This window comes from Malurus melanocephalus, unplaced genomic scaffold (genome assembly GCF_030028575.1).
Source record: "Malurus melanocephalus ecotype Western Australia unplaced genomic scaffold, MMel_1.1 scaffold_58, whole genome shotgun sequence".
Classification (NCBI taxonomy): Eukaryota; Metazoa; Chordata; class Aves; order Passeriformes; family Maluridae; genus Malurus; species Malurus melanocephalus.
The window spans coordinates 2,419,287-2,443,248 of NW_026623290.1; the positions used below are offsets into that span (position 1 = coordinate 2,419,287).

The 23,962-nt window shown below is 41.3% G+C and overlaps 1 protein-coding gene across 2 annotated transcripts in view; it reads left to right on the top strand.

Annotated features, from left to right (window-relative positions):
- Positions 1 to 23,962, top strand: part of ARNT2 (aryl hydrocarbon receptor nuclear translocator 2) — an 85,233-nt gene that overhangs the window by 23,711 nt on the left and 37,560 nt on the right. Inside the window, exons 3-6 of one of the 2 annotated variants that reach the window (XM_057365857.1) lie at positions 3,916 to 3,963; positions 6,983 to 7,027; positions 9,538 to 9,751; positions 11,549 to 11,762. In XM_057365857.1, the coding sequence (XP_057221840.1) occupies positions 3,916 to 3,963; positions 6,983 to 7,027; positions 9,538 to 9,751; positions 11,549 to 11,762 (521 nt within the window). The remainder of the gene's footprint in view (positions 1 to 3,915; positions 3,964 to 6,982; positions 7,028 to 9,537; positions 9,752 to 11,548; positions 11,763 to 23,962) is intronic. The other variant, XM_057365858.1, reaches the window with a different exon arrangement.

Here is a 23,962-nt window from a genome sequence, read left to right on the forward strand (position 1 = left end):
GCTGACTGGATGAGATTGATTTGGTAACTCCTAAAATCTGGCTTTGACAGGCATCACATTTTTATTTTCAAGCTGCTCAATGAAAAAACCCTTTTAAAATTTGCAGTCAAAAGAGAAGAGAAAGCATTAACATCTTTTTATTGCTACATAACATAGATAAGGYTTTGTACTTGAGTTGCAGGATATTTGATCTCTTTTTTGATCACAAACCATGTCAGCTCTGAATATCAGTTTGCAATTTACTGTTGCCAAGGGTTGATGCTGCTGACTGTGAAATATTCTGATTATATTAAATACTGACTTGATATTAATTGAAATACTTTAACTGTTGCATTTTAAGTATTGTCATCTACTTGTGAGAAGGCGAAGGGAGGGGAGGGGAGGAGGAACATAAAATCAAATTATTTTTAATGTATTTAACATGCAAATTCTGTAAATTAGTATAGATTCCCTTTTATACCGGGTGGTGATATTTCATCTGTGCACCATAGCTCTGAACTAACAGCCCTTCTCCAAGCCTGAGCTGAGAGTGCTGCTTTTTTTATTTGGTTTTTTTTTTTTTTTTTTTTTTTTTTTTTATGTTCATTGTGTGTGTATTCAGACCTTGAGGGAAAGAATGCCTCCTGTGTCTAATTCCTCCCAGCCTCTCTTTGAACAAAGTTGCAGCTAACACTTGATCCTTTCATTGCTGTTCTGGTGATACATCTCCATACACCTCAATCCTTGGGCAYTTTAGAAATGAATATTTTGTGTCAAACATAAAGGAGTGGGGCTGGTGTACACAGCCAGCTTTCCCAGTTTTGGTTATCTGTGAAAATTGTTTCTTTTCTCATAATTGCTGAGGCAAGCTGGCAGAATAATTGCTGTGTGGACTTGAATGTAGATCAGTTGAAACTCATTGGCGATCCAGGAGGTGTTTCTGCCGTGTCGGCATTTGGCTGCATTGACAGCTTGGAAAAATATTTTTCCTTTCTATAAATTATACCAAGTAGTTCATAGAAAAAAGTGACAGCATAGGATAATGCACTGCAGTGGTCAGTGACCACCTTAGATTAATGTGCCCTCAGTTGTTTATTTAATGTGTTTTTAATTTAGGCTTTGTTGTATTAGAGGATAAGGGGCTCTTTTGCCTTCCTGGGCTCTCTGTACTTGGGCAGGGAGGGTTGGGGGTTTTTGAGGAGTTGGTTTCAATTGTTCTGGTTTTGTTTTGTTCACTGTGCAGCTTTGCCTTTTCTCCAAACCAGAACTATCGAGATCTGGAGAAAAGAGRCCCCATCCCACCATTCTAGCCCCAATACTGTTCTGAATTAAAGGATGTAGTACAAATCCCCATCTGCCCCTTCAGCTCTGTTTGCTCCTGATCATTCCTGCCTGCCCTCTTCCTACACTCTGTAGTCATGGCRAGCATCTTTTGACATTTCTTGGGAATTTTACATACTAATTTTSTTGCAGCTCTGCAGTCCTCTCGCATGTCAATTTTTAAACCTGTGCAGGTCCACCTTGTTGGAGGTGGTTTGGTTTGTTGGAATTTTTTCTGAAAATGTTTCTAATTGAGAATAATTAAATTTAAAAAAAAAAAAAAAATCGCTATATTTATGGTAGCTGCACATCTTTTAAGGGAAATACATTTTAATAAGTACCTCATGCATCAGGCATTTTCACGATTGATGTGAACAGTATGAAAGAGGAAAACAAGATTTATGCTGTCTCTTCAAAACAAAAGAGCACAGTGCAGCTCTTTTTTAAAGCCTCTTTTTAATGGGAATTTTAAATGAAGATAAAAGATAGTCTTTCTGAATCTTCTGAAATGATGTCATTTGTCTTCTTGGAGGCCGCTTCTACTGTTTTGCTAATGTGCAGTACATTCTATCTAAACAGAAGATCTTATCTGTCAGGGTATGAGGAGGTTGATGGAATATTATTTTTACGTGTTCTGCTGTGTTCTGCTAAAGGTTACAACTGATTCACTGTCTTTGCCTCTGCCTCACTGTAAAGCAGACACGGTGGATCAGRCAGGACATTGGAATCAATTACTTTTTACCTGAGGGGATTTTTTTAGTGTTTCAGAAGGGTTTTCCCATTTTGCCCAGTGAAATTAGGAAATGTGTTTATTAACAAAGATGGGGCAGATTTACGTTTGTTATTGCACTTCTTTAAAGTATTTTAAAGGTATTTTTATGAACCTTATGTTCAATTTTTTTTAAATAAGCTTGCATATGGAGTAAAGGGTTTGGGTAGTTAACAAAGCAAAGGCAATATTTAAAGATTTAAAGACTGGTATTGTACCCTGTGCACTCAGGTTCTGCTGTGATGAGCCCATGGTACCTGTGGGAGGTGTTTCCTGGGATTATTAACCCATTATTRACTCCTAAATTAGAAGATGGTACCCAGCCATCAAGATAAATAGGGATGTTTGTACCTTTTACTCSTTCAGGGGTGAGGATACAGTGCAGGCAGCAGGATCAAGCCTTCAACTGTCCTCATCTCTGTAATTYTCTGTATTGTATTCCAGTTATAATAAAGTAGATAAAATGCAGTACAGCCAATACTTGATTTTGGGGGAAAATCCATCCCTTAGTGCCACGATGGAGTATTTGGCTGGAAGCTAAGAAAATCATGGAATTAGATCCACCAAGGCATGAGTGAGAGCAGTGGCCACTGGGGGTCGGTGGTGTTCTGCAAAAGGCAGCTGAAGGGTCATGGAACCAGATTTGGTGGTAATTAGATGAGCAAAGATGTGATTTATAGTGAAAATTATGATTGCATCAAAGTTAAGCAAGTTAAATACACAGCTTTTCATAAAACTCTTTGGGGAAAATGGTTTTCTCTTTGCTTCCTCCAGAAATGAATAATCAGCGTTACCATCTGGAAAATATTATTGTAACTTTTCTAGTGCCATGTCCAGTTCCTGTGCTGATTTGCTGCCCTCATCCCAATTACACCGAGGTTTCTGGCACTCAGACMCATTTTTTTTTGGGCCAGTCTGTCCTGGTTGTCAGAATTTAGGAAAGAAGGCAGTGCCTGACAGGCACTTGTACTTCTCTGTGCTGATGTAGGTTTAGAGGGTGCTTGGGCATCTTTGTTCCCATACTCTGGAYGTACAAATCTCAATTTTTAATTGATAGGAATTCATTTAATACTGAGATTGTCACTTTGAAGGGGTTTTGCCTTTAATAGGACTTACACCTGTTGATGTGAACATTGATAGAAACATGGAATCTGTAGTTGTATGAGGTTTTATTACACTCAAAGGTTAGAAAGCTTAGAGTGTTAAAGAAATCTGACAAAATGTTTGCAAGACAAAACTGATTTTCTGTCTACACAAATTAACTAATTTGTATATAATGTATATAATACTAATTATTTTTTAATTAAAATACGCTAATACAATAATTGTATGTGATAGTTTTATATCAGCTTCATTGTCTACTTTAATGGCAGTTGCATCCTTATAATTGGGGATATATATTTTTTTTATCCACCTCTTTTTAGRGGTATAAAAATATCTAAAATGCTTTGTAACTTACACTATTCTATAACTTTATAGTGGTAATATCTATGAGAATGAGACAATCATACTGTCTAATGTAGGTATCTTAATTATGAAGATAATCTTCCTGGTCTGTCCATGTAAAAAGTGAAGAAAGAGGTTTGTGGCTCCCTGCAGGAGCCAAACTGGAGGGCTGGGATKGGGCCCAAGGAAGAACTCATCTCTTCCATTGCCTTGAGAAGGTATGGGACATAAATCAGCTGATGAGCTGCTCCTGGGTGTGGAGAATGTGAGCAAGTCTGGAATCCTCAGTCTTTAACACCTCCAGCCAAAACAAAACCCAACAACACCGAGAGCCGCTGGTGAATGTTCACCCCACCATTGCCAACGTCTTGATTGCTGATTTGGAAATCTTGCTTTTACAGAATGGACTTTGATGATGAAGATGGGGAGGGGCCCAGCAAATTTTCAAGGTGAGCATTTACAAAGAGTTGGCCACATCACTGATTTCTTACAGTGGGGAAAGACGGCTGTCTCACTACTGATATTTTAAAATCAATATAAATGTGGGTAAAGAACTTGTCAGCAACTTGACCCAAACATTAGTTACTCTTTTTATCAGCTTCCTCTGAAAATGAGGCATTCTGGCAGAAATCTGCCTAATGGAGTTATTGGCTTATAAAGCTGACAGCATGTGTGTTACAATCTAACTCTACAGCTATATCAAATGAGAAAATTGGATGTTTAGCTTATTATTTCAACTGCTGTAGATGAACTTTGGTTATTTGACGTTGCTGACGTTGTCTTTCAGCCACTGAAAATGGAATTTAATGTCTTAATTTATTTCAAATTTTAACTGCTTGTTAAGACAATTTGACAGATCCTAGAGGTGGAATGTTTTTTTAAGATTAATGAGCTTTACATTAGGTACCATTAGGTGTAACTGAATAGTGAAAACTGACGAAAAAATGAGCTTGGAATATTCTAAGCTAGAAATAAACAGTAAAGCCTCATTGCCATTTTTCCACTTTTCCTTTTTTCTTTCTGGTCACACTGTTTGCATTTTTTTTCATTAGAAACCAAGCAGCTGCAGTGAGGGGTGTAGATACTTTGGGGCCTGTGGGTAACTGCTGATTATTCAAATTGTAATTGCAGCTCTGGAGCAGYAGCCATGTTGAAACACAGCTGTCCCTGTAGGGTTTAACAAGGTTATCCCAGTCAGTCTGAAAGAGAAATGTGCTGAAGATACACTGGGATACGGTGCCATCATTTACTGGACAAAACCAGAGTGCTCCTGTTTAGTTGATGTCATTTACAGAAAGGCTGTTCCAGTCCCTGGTTTTAAAAATGGTGATTTGAGGGCTTAATCCTGATATTTCCTAGAAAACACATGTTAAGGGAACAAAATTTATGAGGAGTGGGACCTGATTTGTGTCTGCAGTCAGGGTTTCTGGGCACACTGGCACACATGGCCAGGTGTCTCCCCATTATAATTTTGACCTCTCAAAGTTTGGTGGTGGATTGAGCCAATCATTCCATTGCTTTTAATGGAGAGGCATGCTGTGCTATGCTTAGACACAGTTGATTTTAGGTGTCAGATCAAAATCTGATATTTAAATCTYAAATGCTGTATAGACCCCAGATAGTTCTCTTTAGAGAGAGTACAGAAAAACCAGGCASAGACACCCAGGGTTCACACATCCTCTTGTAGTTGTTCCCTTCTCCAGATTGCTCACATGACTTACTCCTAGCTTATCTCAGAGTTGTTTGGTTATCACAGAAGTGCTGTTTAACTGTTGAAGCTGACCCAGCTGGCTTTGGCTGAAGTGCCTGAAGGAGCTTTGTGTGCTCATGTGTGCTCATTCTCGTGTGTGCAGGGGGCAGCTGGGACACTGGAAGGGAAAAGGGAAGGGAAAAGGCAGAGGTTGGAGGGAATGACATCTTGAGGCCACTCAGGCAGAGAAGGAGGAACAGACAAGCCCCAGGAGTCGTGATGTTGGTGCTCCGTGGGAGATAATGCACTCCTCTGCTGCCAGCTCAGCTCAGCTCAGCTCAGTGTCCCAGTGTTGATCTCATCCTCACACAGAGCCCTGTGCACGTGCTTCCCCCATCATGTGCCCGTTCTTTATTGGATCTGTCCTTTTGCTGGAAATTATTCAGACTCAGTCTGTTCTCTGGGCGGAGTCAAGGGCAATAAAGTGGTGTCACTTGAATGTTTTGAGGATACTGGTGYTAAACATGACATAAAGAAATAGGACTCAGGACTTGCTTAAGCTTTGTCTTCAGTTTCTGAATGAGTAACTTGCATAGGTGGATTACTTAAAATTAGTTTTAAATCATTTGAGACAGAAAAAAGGAAAAGTTCATTATTAAAACATGCTTATTTAGGCTGTATTAATKTGTTAGCTAACACATGGGACCTTCATAGGCTGGCTGTTGTAATAAATTGCATCATTTTGGAAAGGTGTAATTTTAATACAAAATCTCATTTCATTATTGTTGAGCAATAATGAAGAAAAGAAAAGCCAATACCTTATTTTTGTGTTTCCTAAACATTCATTTTCTGGTTTGGAACAAGGAATTTGGTCTCAAACAAGGGAGTCTTTCTGTAAATATGCTAGCAAAATCTAATTTCAMATGTTTTCTGAGGAAAAGGAAAGAGGGGCAGCTTGTAATTTTTTACTGAAACATTACATTGCTGCCTGTTTTTGGGACAGCGCTTCAGAAACAGTGAAGCTTTAGTCCCACAGGACAGAAATCCCATTGGTTTGGATTTCCTCCATAAAGGTGCTGCTCAAACACAAACACAAACACAACACATACCTGCCTGGGCATCCACCTTCTGTTGATTTGCCTGGGAAGGAGGTCCCTGTTTACTTCCAGGGAATTGAGCCAGTTTAAATTTCCCTTCTATTTACCCAGCAGTTTCACCTGCCTGCCTGCCTTWTGCCAGCCTCCAGAGCAGTCAGTACAGGGTCTGTACCCACAGAACCTTTTCCCAAAGGCTCTTTTTCATAAAACATCTCACTTCAGCCGTGTCTCTGCCCTCCTGTGTTATCTGTAGACCATCAGTGCCCTCTGCTGAATGGAGGGAGCCGTGGTTGTGAGCTGGAACAGATACAGCACCATTCCCTTCCAGCACAGCAATGAATATTTCACGGGCTGCYGTGGATAAAAGCTCACTGGTGTTTTTTGTATTGGTGCTGCTTGTTCAGTTTCCCAGGAAATCGGTGTATGTCAAAGTGTTTGCATAAATCCCCTCAAACGTGTCTTCTATTTTTTTTTTAAATACACAAATGAAGCTTCTGAATCAGCATGGCTTGGAAGTACCATCAGACTCTGTTTTCTTTGCTGTATCATTCTCATTCCCTCATKTTTCCTTGCTGTTCTTTGCAATGGTTTGCAGTTGTGAATCTTTTTGYTTTTTGCTGTGTGTTGGCTCTCCTGCAATGCATAACCCTTGTTGATTGATGCATTATGTTTTGTTTCTAGGTATGATGGTGATCAAATCACTGGTGATAAGGAAAAGTTTGCAAGGTAGGCGTGTCCTGCTGAGAGAAAAGAGGGGGATGTTCGTGTCCAAAAAAATCTCAGTACGTGTGCCTTAGCTTAGGGAGCTGGTTATTTTGTTTTAGGTGGGATGAAGATCAAAGTACTGCTGACACAGAAGGGACAGGTAGGAAAAAGGGAAGTCAAATATGCTTTGCCCCTGTTTTTCTTTTACAGGATGCCATTCATACTGATCTTTTGGCTGATCCAAAACTGCTTGAAATCRGAAATACAATCCCTAAGTGGTTTTGGATCAGCTCCCCAGTATCCCAGAATTTAATGTCCTTCTGTAATTTCCATATAAAAACAAAGTTAGAAATGACAGAATTAGGACATCATTCTGTGCAAGTTTATGAATGCCAGGGTTCCTAGGAAGCACTTTGGAAGAGGAGCACATCCCCTCTTTTTCTTTTAAGGATTTAAATTTGAACGAGTTTCAGGAAACTTTTGGGGTGTTGTCTGCTTGAACAAATTTCAGAGTAGATTAACATGCTRTTACTTTCTAGCTTTTAAGATCATAAATGAAGTGGACTGTTGGGATTTTCTCTCAGGAAGTTTTGCAGTCTCTTTGTTTATTCTCTATAATGGTTGTTTTCAATGTCCAGCAGTAGTAGTAGAGTGATAGGCAATGCAATATGTATTTATAAATGTAAAATATATGTTGAATATGTCTGTTCTTTGTCTCTCTCTCTCTTTTTTCTTAATCACCGCTTCTGTGAAAATGCTGAACTTAGAGCAAGCTTTCACTGTGTAAAAATGCTTTTTTCTTGCCCGTGTCCATACTGATGTGCATGTCCAGGCTGACATGTACACGCGTGTGCTGGCTGTACATGTGCAGTGTCACACGAGCTGTTGTGCTTGGTGTGTGTAGGATGCAGCTCCCGCAGGCACCGCTCCCTCCCTCGTCTGTGCAGACCCTGTTCCTCAGCCAGGGGACACCAAAGGGACACTCACAGTGGCACAGGAGTGACCTCAGGCCAGGCTTGGCTGTCATTTCCTCAGCAGCCATGGGCTGTCACAGCTGGATTTATGCACATCAGCCAGTGAGCACAGGAATAATAACCCTGCACAGAGTGGTGTTTCTGCAGGCAGTGCCTCATGCATGGAACACCTGTATGTGCAGGGACAGAGCACCCAAAGCAGGCCAAGGCCATGCATTCCTCTATTTCAGGAGCAGCACACAATTCCTTCCTGCATTTTAAGAAAAGATCTTCATTCCTAAAAGTAGCCAGACACTGTGCCAAGCCTAGCTTCTGCTTTCATGGTCAGTCTTCATAGCAGCCAGCTCCAAAAAATGTCACAGTTTCTTTTAATGTTGTGTTATCACATCAGTCAGTGCTGGGGGACTCTCCAAGTGATCACCTCTCACATCTTGTTGGATCAGCCAGCGATCCCACAAGAAAATGCCATGCACAGCTCATTGAAATCAGTGGAAGATGCTGCTTTGACAACTGAAGCATCATCTACCTGTCGTGTACTTGTATTTAGCTGCCACCTGACAGGTACAGTATGAGAAGAACAAGTGCTGGGCACTGAAGCATTCTAGGTCCATTTGGACCATTTTGGATATATCTATTGGTGGGATTCCTTAACGCTGATCAAGCAGTGGTGATTTCCAGAATGGGAAAACTGAACCCTGAGATCKTTATTTCTGAAAGATTTTGGTGGGTGTCCATTTTGGGCTTTCTCAAATTTGACTCACCACCTCAGCCATGTGATTCCTCTAAAGGATGAGAGCATCACAGCCCAGCCCATTTGGGGCAGCATCAAGTACTGTCATTGTTGCTTCCCTGCTGTGCTGAATTGTCCCTGAACATAAATTCTGGTCTATGTCTGACAAGCCAGATGTTTACTCGCTGTCTTTTGTACTCATTTTATTTATTTATTGGGATTTTTTTTTTTTGGTATGTGCTGTTATACCATATATGGTCCCAGTGCTGCAGTCTGATCCTGCAAGCACATAGTGACTCCTTGCAGGGAGGGGGATGTTCCCAACAGCATTATTTGAGATCTGTGTTGTCATTGAGTGGGGTTTTTTTTTTGTAAGTTGGTGCTGATGGTTCTTTCCTGCCCTGATGCAGTTGTGAGTGAGAGGTCTCCTCTAAAGGACACCTTTTACAAGCTTCTGAGAGATGCATCAYAGCAAATTCAGGAGTTTGACTGGAGTTGGCAGATGTCAGTTCCTCACATTTTTCTACTTCATGTTTGTCCTTAAACCAAAGGAGATTAAACTGGTTAAGAGATTAAGGCCACAAGCCAATAAGTAGAAATACAGGTTCTTTTCACAGCTACAGGCAAATCATATTTATCTGTCTGTGGCCTGGATTTTCTGTCTGTAAACTCAGGGATAACAGTGGTTGGCTCTGTAAAGCRCTTTGCTCTCCTGGGGTGCAAACAACAAAACAAGCACGAAGTTTTATGATTCATTACCTCCAGTTCAGATTCTTATGGCACTCACATCTCTTCTCTGTTGCTTTGGTGTTTCTTTAAATGCTCAGGGAGAACCACAGTGAGATYGAGAGGCGCAGGAGGAACAAGATGACCCAGTACATCACSGAGCTGTCGGACATGGTGCCCACGTGCAGCGCCTTGGCTCGGAAACCCGACAAGCTGACCATTCTTCGCATGGCTGTTTCCCACATGAAATCCATGAGGGGCACTGGCAACAAATCTACTGATGGAGCTTACAAGCCTTCCTTTCTTACAGAACAGGTAGAATTTACAGAAATGTTGGTTTCTCTCTGGCTTTTTTTTTGGTCTTGAAAGGTGTGAGGAAATGCTGAGAGGAGTAGAGGCTCAGCTTGATCCTCCACTGTTGTGTAGCAACTGGTACCAGTTAYATATCCAAGGTGTAAATACAATCAGGTTTTTGTGACTGTTTGGACTTGATCTTAACATTATGATAGATCTTTCTTTTTGGAGAAGCAAATTGCCATTCTTTCCACTGAGGTCTGTCCACCTGAAGAGCAACTCACTCGCTGCCTGCCAGAAAGGAATTTTTACCTCCAAGTCTGGGTTCTTCCCATCTTAGCAAAGATTCTCAAAAATAAGTCAAAATGAGTCTGAAAAGACCTGCCCCTCCCTCTGGGGATTAGAGGAAGGTTAAAAACATTGTTTAGTCTTAATGCTGGTTGAACTGGACAGAGATGGATCCCATCTGTACTGGCTGAGGTTCTTCCTTGGTTACATTTTGGATGGAAGAAGGAAKATGCACCCAGTGCTTGCAGGAGATCTGTGTTTAACTGAGCACATTGGAAATTCCTACCACCTCCAGTGTTGTTTCAAGTCCTATGGGTGTGATGTTCATTTTTGTGGTCTGAGGATGGTTTTAAGCACTCACACATGTAAGTTATGGCTGGAGGCAATAGTTCTCTCTCGTAGGTAAACAGCAGCTGCTGCCGACCCCTCAGTGCTCACAACTGCTCATTCCAGCTCTCCTGAGGTGTGTTTCTGGAGGGACTGTGCCATTCTGCTGATGCACACCCTAATCACTTCTCATTGCAATTTCTTTGGGTTTTTTTTAATCTTGCAGAATTACAGGGTTTGTTTTCATCTTTTTTTGATAATATGTGCAAAACTGGTCATATTGCCCTCAGTATAGCATGGCCAGCTGTGCTGTGAAGATTTCAGTTTAGGRTCAGGATCAATGTACTTTCTCTATAACAAAGTAGCAGAAGTTGACAGTCTGTTGAGTGTTTCTTGAGATGAGTTACCCATTTCTTAGTAGTTTGCCAGATTTTTATCCTCACTTATCATCTAATATCCGCCACTTGCACACTAGCCCTGCTGAGCTGTCTCCCCCTGGGATTCAGGAGTTCCAGGTGCAGTATTTTAAGCTCTGGTGGTCACCAAAGCCACCAAAGGCAGTTGAAGCTTGTTTTCCAGGAGTTGCAGTGGTAGTTATCCTTTGCCATGAGAAGTTTTCAAGCTGTATTGAGCATTTCTGGGTGATGCTGTTGCCACGTGCACTTTCATGGAAGAAGAGGCCTGGGGATCCTTTCTTTGTTCCCATTGCTCTTTCTGCATTTTATCCAGKGACTGTTTAATTTACAAACAGAGCTCATCCCGAGCAGAGCCAGGGGGAACCAAACTAGAAAGTCTTATTGGTTTCTTTCCAATTAAATTATTCAGAACGTTTAATTAAGGGATGAGTTTGCCATGAGTTAGAGCTGTTCATTTCCTCTGTTTGCACTCTGAAATATCCTTTTATTTTTTAATGTTAGATGCCTATCACAGATTATGCAGTGAGTATTAGTTGTTTGTTTTCCTAAAGTGCATTGAGATCACAAGATGAGAAGCAATAACTGGAAACAAAATGTTGTTTGTTATTGAGATGGGCAATTTATGCCTTGCTGCAAGTTTGGTCATATTGTTACATCAGTGAAAATTTGTGTCTGGGTTTTGATCAACTGCTAAGATCACAAGAAAACAATATTCTCTGACAATGACAGATGTTATATTTAATTCCCTTTTCTTTCTGGCATTCTAATCAAATCCTTTCTTTGCAAGGAACTGAAACATCTTATCCTGGAGGCTGCAGACGGGTTCCTGTTTGTAGTTGCTGCTGAGACAGGAAGAGTGATCTACGTATCAGATTCTGTGACTCCTGTGCTGAACCAGCCTCAGTCCGAGTGGTTTGGCAGCACTTTGTATGAACAGGTTCAYCCAGACGACGTGGAAAAGCTGCGAGAGCAACTGTGCACATCTGAAAACTCTATGACAGGTCAGATATGGCTGATGGGTGGTTCTGGTGTTCAGGATCCCTGCAGAGCTTTTCCTGACATTCAGAMTGCCTGGTTTAAAAATCTGGTTATAACGAAACTCAGCAAGATTAAACTGTTTTCTTGCAGGCAGTGCAGTAATAGAAATCTTTTGAGTCACTACATTTTGCTTCCTATTCATTTTTAAATTCGATCAAACCACCTTCATGTAGCTCTGCATTCAAACACTGGTTTGGAATCTGGATTGTTCTCAGGCTTGGTCTGGAAATCTAGGTTGTTTTCATTTCATCCTCAATGAACTAGTGACTTGTTGACAAGTAAGTCTTTCTTTAGGGCAGTGTTTAATTTGAAGTCAAAAATCATACTGTAGACTTTTCTGTGTTCATACAAGTTCCTTGTGGTTTGCTAATCAGAATCTTGAGGGGAAAAAATCCAGTGTTTGGGAGCTGGAAATAWCCTGGATTATAGTGATGAGGCTCCTGTGCAGTAGTGTAAGTTTATTACCTGTCATGTTGCATGTAAAACTAAGCCATATTCCTATCTCCTCTACAACTCTGGCTTTTACAGTTATTAATGCTCAAAGCTGCCATGTCTTTAACAGGATATGTGTATGTTAGRGCTGTGGGAATTAGCTAAATCATGTCGTAGTTCAAACTTGGAAAGGAAAAGCTCAAGTTCTCTTTTTATTCTTCATATTATCCTTATGGTTAAAGGATAAAATGTAGGGGATAATATTTAACAAAATCCTGTCCTTGCAAAAGTCACATAATTTCTCTTTGCTTCAGTAGTTAAGAATTCTGACCTGGTTTGCTGGAGKTTTTGTTGTGTTTCATAACTGAAAGGACAGTGATCCAGTTTTGAGTGAACCTGCACACTGTTTACAGCTTCCATGTCAAAACAGTGCCAAATTCATGATTTCCTGTGGTTTCAATGTGATGTGGTTTTGGCAGAGCTTTCATGTATTCAAACTAGAAGCTCAAAGCAGAATTCTGTGGTGAAAATCCAGATGGATAGAAACCAAGTGAACAGTCAGGGGAACCTGTGCTGGGCAAAACAGCTGAGTTTCTACCACGAGACCTGCAAAAGAGCACAACCTCTGTTTTTATTATGTAGCGTGTGATACATTTTAACATKTGTACCATCCTGCTCCAAGAAGCAATTACTCCAGGGCTTCAGTGGACAGTCATGTTTTGACTTCCAGAAGTGCTCAGTTTTGGGATTTAACCTGCTCAAACTAGAGCTGGACTAGACAAATGCAGAGCACTTCTGAAAGCCCAACTCTGTATTTTTTCCAGCCTTAGCTTGGGTTTTTCTTCTGCACTGAACTGATCTGTTGCCAGTGGAAAGAGAAGTTCAATAGTATTTATAGAGCTAAATCTTTTCCCTGCCTGAGTCTTTTGGAGTTGTCAGATTGCCACGGAAGGCCTGTAAATCTGCTGTACATGGGCAGCTGAACATTTTCCCAGTGTGAGGAAAGCAGGATTGCCTGCTCAGCTTTTTGAGCAGTTTTGTTTTAAAGGTGCGGTTATTTATGATGCTGATGGTTCTGTGGAGCATGTAGATAACCAGAATGCTCTAGATTTGTTATTTTAAACTTGAATTTCCTTGACTCCTGTAAKGTTCCATTTAATAAGAGAAGCAGTCTTCTATGAGGTCTGTCAATCCAGCCTCAATTTGTTTGCAGGCAGCTTGCAGCAGGACTTCAGCACCATCTCTCTTGCTCCTCTGAGATATTTTTCCAGGAGAAAGATGATCCYAGGATCCATTTAGCCAGTCATACTTCCCTTGCAGTGACACAGACCATATTGCTTTACAACAGGTACCAAATGAAATATTGCAGTGACCTGGAATAATGTGTGCCTTAGCGACATTTTAAAAGACGTCAAGGAGGCAAATGCATTTCCTCTAATTTGGTGTTTATTAAACCAAGTTTTTCTTGGCTTTCCAAGGGAATGTTTCATGCACAACAAAGGGCAAAGTAGAGCTTGAAAGTGATGGAAACCACAAGCTGGTCAGCTGCATGTGCAGTTTTTTTTTGCTCAAAGTGGAGTTCACTTCAGGCATCCAAACATCCTCCTCTTTTAGTGACCTCTGGCTGTTGAGCACAGGATCTGCTTAGGGAAAAGAAGGCATTTTCAAATGGAAGTGCAACAGTATGTTATGATTTTTAATTTTCCCTCTTCCTCATTTTCTCAGGGTCCAGTTTCTCAATGCCATAACCCCTCTCTTCAGYCCATGAACTGTGGAAGCAGTGGCAGCATTTTGCAAAGGAGAAGCTGCCCTTGCCTTGCAGCAGTTAGGATCGGTGTCCTTGGGTTGCATTTGTCTCGTTACAAGTGCTGATCATTAGTGCTGTGATTTTCCCAGCACCTCTTTGCAGTTCTGCTACCCAGAGATGCTGCTCCAGACCCTGAGAACTTGGGAAGCTGCCACTGCCAAAGGGGAGGGACAGAGAACAAGCCAGTGGAGGAAGCAGGATCCTGCTCACATTTCTGCCCCCAGGAATAASACTGGGACTGGGGCTGTGCTCACATGAGCGTTTCTTTGGCAGCCACACAGYTTATGCAATCCTCACCTCATTTCACCCTCTCCTCCTTTGGCATTTCTGTGGTACTACAKATGAGTCACATCAAGGGGCTGACCCAGCTGACAGCTAAACTAAGCTAAAACCCCTTGGTTTTGGTTKAAACTGCTCTTGGGCCCACCTTGTCGTGGGGTTTCTTGAACTCTTCTGAGTTCTGGCACCAAGGAGAAGCAGGAAGTSAATAGTTAGGAGGGGACAGGACTTYAGGAGCAGAACTTTAGAAGGACAGAACTTTCAAACTGTAAAATGTTTGTCAGATTGAAGTGCCTGTGTCACTGTGGCCTCAACCACATGGTGTGTTTGTGGAGTTAATTGCTTGCTCTTCTTTGGAATCTTAGGATATGAGGAGGGATGGATAATTTCTACTGCATTTTGTGTCCTTGGAGATTTTATTCCCTGGAAATGGAACAATTGTCTGCTTGTTTATTGTGCATTAATTGCTACCACATTGGAGCAAGAGGAAAGCTGAACTGTGAAGTGCATGAACGGTTTGAAATGATCTAGAAAAGAGCAGCTGAGCCACGATGATGGCAGCAAATTGAGCTCCCAAGAAGTCTTYATGTGCGTCATGTGCATGATTAATCAGAATGGGCAGATATTCAGAGCGATCATTCATTTTTGCTCTTCATTCCTGAAAATCTGCAAATGTCAAAATTAATCACTTTGAATACAGATAAAGGTCAGATCCCACCAGAGGATCTGTTAGGAGGGATTTCTTTGCACTTAGGGTTCACTGGTGGAACTTGGTGGGTRTTGGGTTCAGGTGCAGGCTCAGGTGCAAGTGAGAACCTCTCAGTTACAGACAGCAGATCTGTAATGGTGCAGGGAACAGACAGAACTGAGATTTAGGTACAGAGAAAAACCACTTCTGAAGAGTTCCTCTGCTACATTGACTTTCAAAAAAACCACTGAGCGAGTATTGCAGTAGACTGTCCTTCTGTTAAAGTAGTGTTCCAGAGCACTTTGCAAGACTGATTTCTACAAATCTAATTCTCCATAARTACTTCATGAAAGAGCAGAGTGATGAATACAGACACCTTTGTGGTTCCTGGAAATGCTCCCAGTGATTCCATGATGTGTCTGAGATGTGCTGCTCAGGGCTGTGAGATCCCTGTTCCTGCACCCAGCACCTCCAGTGGTGCAAATGGAAACCCCCAGGTTTGTTACCTTCAGTTCTGAGCTGCAGGCAGCACAGCACTAAAAATCCAAAAAACATCTCCCTGCAGCCTCACTCTGTGTGCTTAGGCCAGGCAGGGAGCAGCATGWGCAATCCCACTGGTGACACAAATCTCCCCAGGGCAGGAGTCCTTGCAGACTGTCCCAGCTGAACAGTGCAGAGCAGYGACTGCAGGAAAATGATGAGAACCTGAACCTCTGCAGCTTTCATTTTCAAGTGACTTAAAAATGACTAAGTCACTTCACTTGCTAGCTGAAAAAGATGAGTTGAGGTTACTTCTGGACAGAACTTGTATGCCAAGTTTAGTCTTGGCGTGATCTTTTATTGCCATATTTTGTAARTGTGACAAAGTAGAACTTTATGATGGAAATGGTGAGTGACCACAGCAAAAGCTGAGCTGATAGGTATCTTTGAGAMGAAGAGAGCATTGTGTGACAACATTCTGTGGTTTATGTATGTTATGGAAGCATCACACGTTACACAAGCAGAGATTTGGACTGGGAAACCTGTCTCACAGAACTTTCTATTGACATTTGTCTTTGCAGTGATGATTTCAGCTTGGGCAGTTTTCTGTCCAGCTGAAAACCCTTGTTACCAAGCAGTTTGTAGATAGAGTCAAGTTGTAAAAATGAGAAAATGAGTGTTCAGCTCACAAGATCACGGTGCCAGAGGCCAGTGGCTCAGCAGTGGAGATGCAGAGCAAGGCATTCCACAGCCCTSAGCAGATGGTGAATAACCATGTGCAGGAGAGGAGGGATAACTTCTCTCCACAGCAGATACTCTTGCTGAAAACCAGAGCAGATTTTTTTGGACTGTAAAGCTGCCTCACACTGCCATGTCTGCATGATCTTTCTTAGGAGAAAGGGGGTGGTTCTCATATTGACAGCCAGSCAAGTGAATGCAAATGTGTTTTGAACTCTGACTTTTCATGAATTATTTAGATCTCCAGCTGATACAGGGAAGAGCTGGATGAGACTCCTATTTGGCTTCACATGTAAAATTCTCCAAAGAAATTCAAAGACTGTGTTGAGGCATGACAAGAAACACAGCCTTGGCAAATACTTCTGTCCTGTCTTAAATGTCATCATCAGTAATAGTAAAACAACTAATGGAAAAGTAATATATTATCAAAACAATGTATGGGTTGAGTTCTGCACTATATTGGCAAACCACCATATTAGTTTCTCCACATCCACTTAAAATTTGGATCAGCCATTTRTTTTTTAAAAAATTCTATTGTAGGTAGTTGTGCCAAAAGTCCTATACCAAAAATATATCATCAGAAGGTCTGTCTTCCCTCTGTCTTTTGTACACATTAAGATACTTGTTAAAGATGGATGCTTTTCTATTCAGAGCTCTTAACACTCCTTGGAAAAGAAATGAAAAGAAATAAAAAATACCTTTTTTTCAGGGAAGTGTATTCTTGCTGAGACAGTTGACTAAACAAGAAGCTGTCACAGAGCTCCTTTGGGACTTTTTCCTGTAGCCTTTGGTTCGGAAGAGCACATTTATCAGAGGTTTGTGCATCAGAAGGGTACTCTGCGTGTGAAGGGCTGTTTCAACTGACAGCACTTGATTTCTTTATTATTATTATTATTTTTCTTACTTCTGTCTGTGAGCTCTTTTAAGTACATGAACCCTAAAGAACCATCTGTCTCTGAAACGTGCCCAGCCCAGCAGATTAGGAACTCAGAGAACAGGGAATTAAAACCAGATCCCAGTATTTTTGATTTTAACATCTTAGTACAGGATGACTGACCTGGTAAGATTGTTGCCCCTGGGCAGGTAGAGAATGAGTTATATAATATTTTGTTTATAGAGAGTTAATTGTGCTTTTTATSCCAGGATAAAACAGAGGTTCCTCAGTTGTTTTCACTGAATGTCCACAAAGCATCATTACCTGTGGAGTGAAGACAAGCAGTAAACAACACACAGCAAAGCTGGTGGGATGGGAGCAGGGAAACTTTCCACAGACRCGATGTGTCCTGAATTCTTTCATGTCTCTGCAGAACTGTCCAAGACYTGACTCAATATTTTATGGGATTTTCCACCCACCCACACAGCCCCCACTTTATTCCTTTGAAGGGTGGAGGCTGGAGACAGCAGTTTCAGGATTATTGTACCTGCAGYGGAAGGTAACAGAGATTTTTGAAAATAGGTGCTTCAGCACTGTGGTTGCCCTGAAAAAKAAGCAATTCTTGAAACATTCATGTATAGAATATATTTGAGTGATTGATGTGAACRAAGTATTTCAGGTTCCAGTCTGTTTTTACTGTAGAAAAAGCCCATTTTGCAAGGCATCTTTTTATCTTTTTAGAGTGGAATCTGGGAAGGGATTTGCCTTGTTGTTGACAGCTATAAATCTTCATGTGATACCTGTTTTCTAGTGAAGTTATGCGGTCCCAGTGGCATTGTGGAGAGTGAGGAGGATGTTTCAGATCCTTTCAGAAACTTTCCATCCACACCAGCCCATTGCTGTGCCATTGTTACAAAGGAAAAGACCTGCCCACATTTTTGTGGAATGTTTGTTCTCATAGCAGGAGGGTCACAGTGCCAGACAGAGATGGCCTTAGAGCCTGGGCAGTGCCAAGCGTAGAAATTTGGGGATTTTCAGCTTTAGTCCATTCAGCCAGCAGCTTTCTTTCATGCAGGCTGGAGGAAATGAATGTCCCACTTCTTTCCATCTCCATTCTGTTTGCAAATAAATGAATTAGTGCAGGAAACAAGGAACCTGTGGCTGTAGGGCATCCTAGAATGCCATTCCTGGCCTTTGACACACTGGACAGTAATGCAGAAATAAGAAAAGCACAGTCTGCTCTCAAAAAACCAGTACTTTCCAAAGATCATATTTTAAATGTATGGTACATTTAATCTGTCATACATTCCAAGAGAATTTTGTTTTCCTTTGGCCTCTAGGACTGTTTCTGGGGGAGAAAAAAAAATCCCAAATGGTGGGAGAAGCCAACTATGTATAAAACAGTTCAAAAGAAACTCCTACACAAACACAGTGGCCCAGTGGTCTCCTTGCTGCTGACACATTCCATTTGGGTGGATAGTGCTGGAAGAAAAAACAGTGATAATAAATTGCATTTTTTAAAAATTACTGTGCTAATTATAATGGTGGTTTAGAGAGGTCAGTACRTGCTTTTACCAAAACAAGGAAACAACTTCAGCCTAGCACTCTTGAGACAAAATCAGTACATCTGATGAACATTAGGAAATGCTTTTAGGGTAAATTTTTGGGTGTTAGGACATGCATGTGCAAGTGGTTTTGTGGTTGCTATTTCTGTTGAGTCTTCACCTTGAGTTTCCCASTCAGAAATTGCTGCACACTTGGGTCTGTTATCACAGATGTTGGACTGGATCACTTTCACTTGTAARTGAAGGGTGGTGGGTACTTCTTTAACATTCAATATTGGTTCAACCTGCTCTGTTTACAGAATTAGTGGGGGCTTTTCCCCCCTTCAGAAGTACTGGTGTCTTATAAAAACCTGAACAACTTCTTTGGTTAASACATTGGCAATAAAATATTCCAAATGTGCCTCTTGGAGGAGTTTGGCACTGACCAACTTGCAGCTCTCTCAGGTCCTTCAGTGCTTTGATGGCAGCAGGTGCTGGGAGAATGCAGCCCTAACAACTGCCTTGTGGAGCAGGAGCTTTTCCTTTTAATGTTTTGTTGTCTCAATGAAGTCAATGCAAGGCACTGAAATATTTTATAAATCATTCTGTGCTGCAGTAGCAGTCTGGGGAGGCACGGTGAGGAGAGCTGCCTCGTGTTTAATATTCCACTCATAATTGATTTATCCCGTGCTGCTGTCATCCCTCCATCCCCAGCTGAGGCTCAGCTCTGGCACCAAAGGCAGGACTTGTTGGGCTTTGATCCTTCTCTGGCTTCTCAGTTATACAGAGCTTCCCTTTCACGTGGCAGCTCCTAACCAGAGTGGGAGCAGAGTCCTGCWGTTGGATCTGCTTTATTGCAGCCCCTGGCATGTGAACTTAGCAGCATCAAAAGTTCTTCTTTCTGTTTTTGTGGTGTGAWGACTTTTGCATGTGATTTGTGTCTTGAGTCTTCAAAAAGAGGATTAAAATGTGTGATGGTGTTTTGTCCTACATGCCTTATTTTAATTGAATTAAAGAAATAAGTTATAGAAACAACAAGACAGCATCCTTCAGCTTTTTTCCTTCTCCCTCTCTTTCCCTTCTCATGTGTTTAAATTGAATTCTGTCCACARCAAAGTATCTTACAAGGTCATCTTGTGGTCATTATTTATTTCCTCTAATTAACTATTCCATGGTGGGTCACCACAGCCAGATTTCAGAACCAGACAACACTAGTATTTACAAATAAAACATAAATCCCAGTTACTTGAGTCTGATAATGAAGTACAAATAATACACAATGCCAGGAGCTGAAGGTTTTTTGGCCAAAGGGCTTTTGGGTGAAGCTTCTTGCTGAGCATCCAAGTGAAACAAATAGGTTAATTTAGAAGCTACTTGCAACCTTTATGTATTGATTTATTATGCAGCTCTGAATGGTAAAAGAATAAATGAGATATTCCAGTGTTATTTTGGATAGCTGTTCTGTTCTGGGAGTGTCTGCTGACGCTGCTTTGGAGTTTCTGGGTTTTTCATCCTGTTCCTRCTTACAGAAAGTGTGACTGTTTTGAGGAGCTGTTGGTGCCTTGGATCAGTGGCAGGCCCCAGKATGATACCTTTCTGCAGCTCAGTCTTTCCTTATATCTGATATTTGGGACAGAAGGGCTACCCCAACTGCCCAAATCATGGAACCATGAACTTTGTCCCAGGCACTTGTTCAGGAACTGAAATCACCTGCAGAAATCACAGATAGGTGCTGTGGATTTATATCTGGGAAAAGCTTACACATCTGTRTGGGCTTCTGTTTTATTTAATATTCTGAACGTGTCCCATGCTTAACGTAACCACTCTTGAGAGCTCAAAATACATTTAGTTAAAACGTTTTACGGGTTGATTTTTTGGGGTATTTTAGGGGTTTTTTTGTATTATAACTTAACTTCTAACATATGCTTTGAATTATTTGCTCCAGTTTCAAGTCCAGTTTTTCCAGGTCCATCAGCAGAGAGACTTGCATGTGATCTGTAACACTATCCCTTCAAATAGTCTAGTCCCTTAAAATTAACTGAATAGCAAGGCTCAAAAGCTCACATAGTTTCCTTTTAAACTTAACTAAAGGGATGCATATTTGCCCAGCACTGTGGAGAATGACATGATGCAGACTGGTTAAGTCAAACATGAAGGCAGGCACAGCAGGGACTTTTTGGCCTCATGRATTTTTACAATAACAAGTTGTATTAAGCAAACAACGGTGTAACGTGAGGGGTTTCTTATTGAAAAACAAGAGGGGGTGAAAGCTTTTCAATTCCCCTTTTGTGGGTCAGTGTCTCCAGTCAGYAAGTAGGGAACAGACAGATATTTAAAAATAGGTGCATTTCAATTGCATTACTCCTTTTTTTATTTTTTAACTTTGCCGTTGATTGGATCAACTCTTCATTCTATTGTAGGAATGTCATAACTTGACTCTAATGCTTATACAACGCCTTTTGCAATTAGATGATGTAAACCTTAACATATTTAGAGAGGTTCAAGTAATCCCCCTGAGGAGCTAGTCTAGTGAGGGGAGTGAGCTTTGATGGTTTATATTTATAATGGTGGAATAGTTTTGCTTGGAAAGGACCTTTAGGATCTTCTTGTTCCATTCTCCCCCCCTGACTTCCACCAGACCGAATTTCTCAGAGCTCCATCCAACCTGGCCTTGACCCTTCCAGGGAAGGGGCATTCACAGCTTCTCTGGGCAGCTGTGCCAGGGCCTCACCACCATCAGAGTGAAGAATTTCTTCTCCATATCTGATCTAAACCTGCCCTTCTTTTCTTACTGCCATTCGTCCTTCACTCCACAGCCTTGTAGAAAACCTCTCTCTGTCTTGGAGGCTCYTTTAGGTACTGGAAGGGGCTCTAAGGTCACCCCAGAGCCTTCTCTTCTCCAGGCACCATAGCAAAGGTGCTCCTGACCTCTGAACATCTTTGTGGCCTTTGGGCTAATTTGTTTCAGGTTTTATGTTGATCTATCAAGAAGCTGTYAGTTTAGCACCTTGGTGTAAGGCTGAATGCTCAGCTGCAGTCAGTGCGTATGTGAAAACTGATAAATGGCAATTTCAAGAAGAGTTTCACCTTGTTTTCTTGAACTTTGCTGTTTATCCCAATCAGTGACCTGTATCTTGATTCTCTACAGACTACAGAACACTCAGAGATCTGAAACCTGATCTGTTCTGCTAATTTCTGAGGACTTTATGTACTAACACAGAGCATCACCACAGAAATCCTTTGTTCCCTGACCCTTCAGTCCAAGGATGAGCTTACATTTGGCACTGTGTTCAGCAGCAACAGTACCTTGACCATCACTTTATTTTTATTTTTAATTATTTCCTCTTATTTTCCTCCATCTCTCTTGCTTTTTCCAGTTTTTAAGTAATATAAAGATGGTTTTAGTTTTCATAAGGATTTTTGGGTGCAGTATCCTGTGTCCTGTTTGTCTTCCTTGAGCAGCCTGTGGAGTATTTTTGAGGAGCACAAAGTCATCTTTTGTTATCTTGTCCAAACCAAACTTAGTTTATCCTTTATTTTTTTTTTTTGCCTGAAAGGAAATACATGGACAGTTGGTGGCTGAGAATAATTATGAAATTTCTAACTTTTCCTTTGTAAGACAAGACATTACCATCTAAAAGATGAAACTTGCTGCCTTGCTGAAGGTATTGAGACTCCATATATTMATTCAGACTGTTTAACTGTCAGGTCCATGATTCTGTGCAAGACACAAATCCATCTACTGATGCTTTAGARGAAAATGGAAAATTGTATCATATATTTTGCCAGTGGTATTTTTGTGCACATGAGGCCAAAACAAATTTCTCTCAATATCTGTGAGTTTCCATGCTCCARACTGGATGGGAGCATTGTAAAGTTGTTTTAGACCCAGCCATTTCAATTTGCACTGAAATTTTTGCAGAACAATGCCCTTATGTAAGAACCCTTCTTTCAAGTTGCWGACTGCAGCATTCTTAGGAACTGGAAATCCAACAGAGAAAGCATTTGTGGTAAAATTAGGTGTTGAAGTTTATGGAGTTTTGAATGCACCAAAAAAAAAGGAAGAACTGAAAAAAGTGAAAAGAACAGACTGTGTTTGATTACCAGGCTATAAACCTTAGCATGCAGTGCGTAAACGTGGAGGAACAAATTTTCTAACAGGCTGCTGCCATTGTGTGAAAATGGATTTGAGCCAAACTCCCAGATTTGAAACCCCATGAACTTCAATAGGCCCAGACCAATCCTTGGCTTAGGTTGATCTCAAAACATTGCAAGCACAGAAAACAAGTTTGAACATTCTCAGTAGCAGCTGGAGATCCAAAAGGGAAGATTTGTGCAGTATCCATCAGTTTGCACATGCAAGAGGCACATCCGTGCCAACTGAACATTTGCCCCCTTGATCATCATGAGAATGTTTRTTGAGGATCTTTGAAAGCACCCTGCAGGGAATGTTTCTGGCTTGTGTCCTCAGTACTTGAGTCTGTTACCAGCTTATCTCTTTAGTGGAAGGAGCTTTATGTGGCTTCTCTATTTTTCCCAAATGGTGAACGTGCCCATTGTCCCCTCCGTGTCCCTGTGCCACCCCTGTCCTGTTGTGGCAGCAGCTCCCTGATCACACAGTGGTTTCCTGCCCTGAGAACAATTATTTTATTCCAGGTTGAAGCAATACTGCCTTCTGGATGTATCAATTATACCCCGATTATCAATTATACCCGGACCAGCCAGAGAGATTTATATGCCCGTTTTAATCAGCATTGCACTCATTTGTTTGCTTTCCCTATCCCAGCAGAGCTAACTCTGGTTTCCTGTGAGTTGTGCAGCTGCTGGAAAGGGCAATAAGACAGCAGTGTCAGTCCCAGCAGTGCTCCTGCACTTGCTGTATCCCAGGGTGGTATCTGGAGCTGGAGAGGGGAAAAGTTGAACGGGAAAATGAGCTACATGCAATTACCATTTTATGGGGAAACTCGTAAGGGATCCAGCTGGTGGTGGCACTGGGCTGTTAAATGGCTCTTCTGAAATAACAGGAAGAAGAAATGAAAAAATAAAATACACACATSCACTGTTCAGTTAACAGAAGTTGTCAGAGCATCATGGAATATTTCTTATTAATAAGAATGTAAGTGTCGAGTTTAATATCAGATRTGCTTTGTGTTTGTCCCACAAACACATTTAGAAGAAACCTAAATGAACATTTATCACCGAGGGTGCAGGAACACAGAGATAGGAATATTTTATGGTTCTGTGGCAGAGCTGTGATCAGGATCTGCCACCTCCCTGAACTGAGCTGCCTGTGTGACTCTGAGGTGCAATTTATGCCAGTT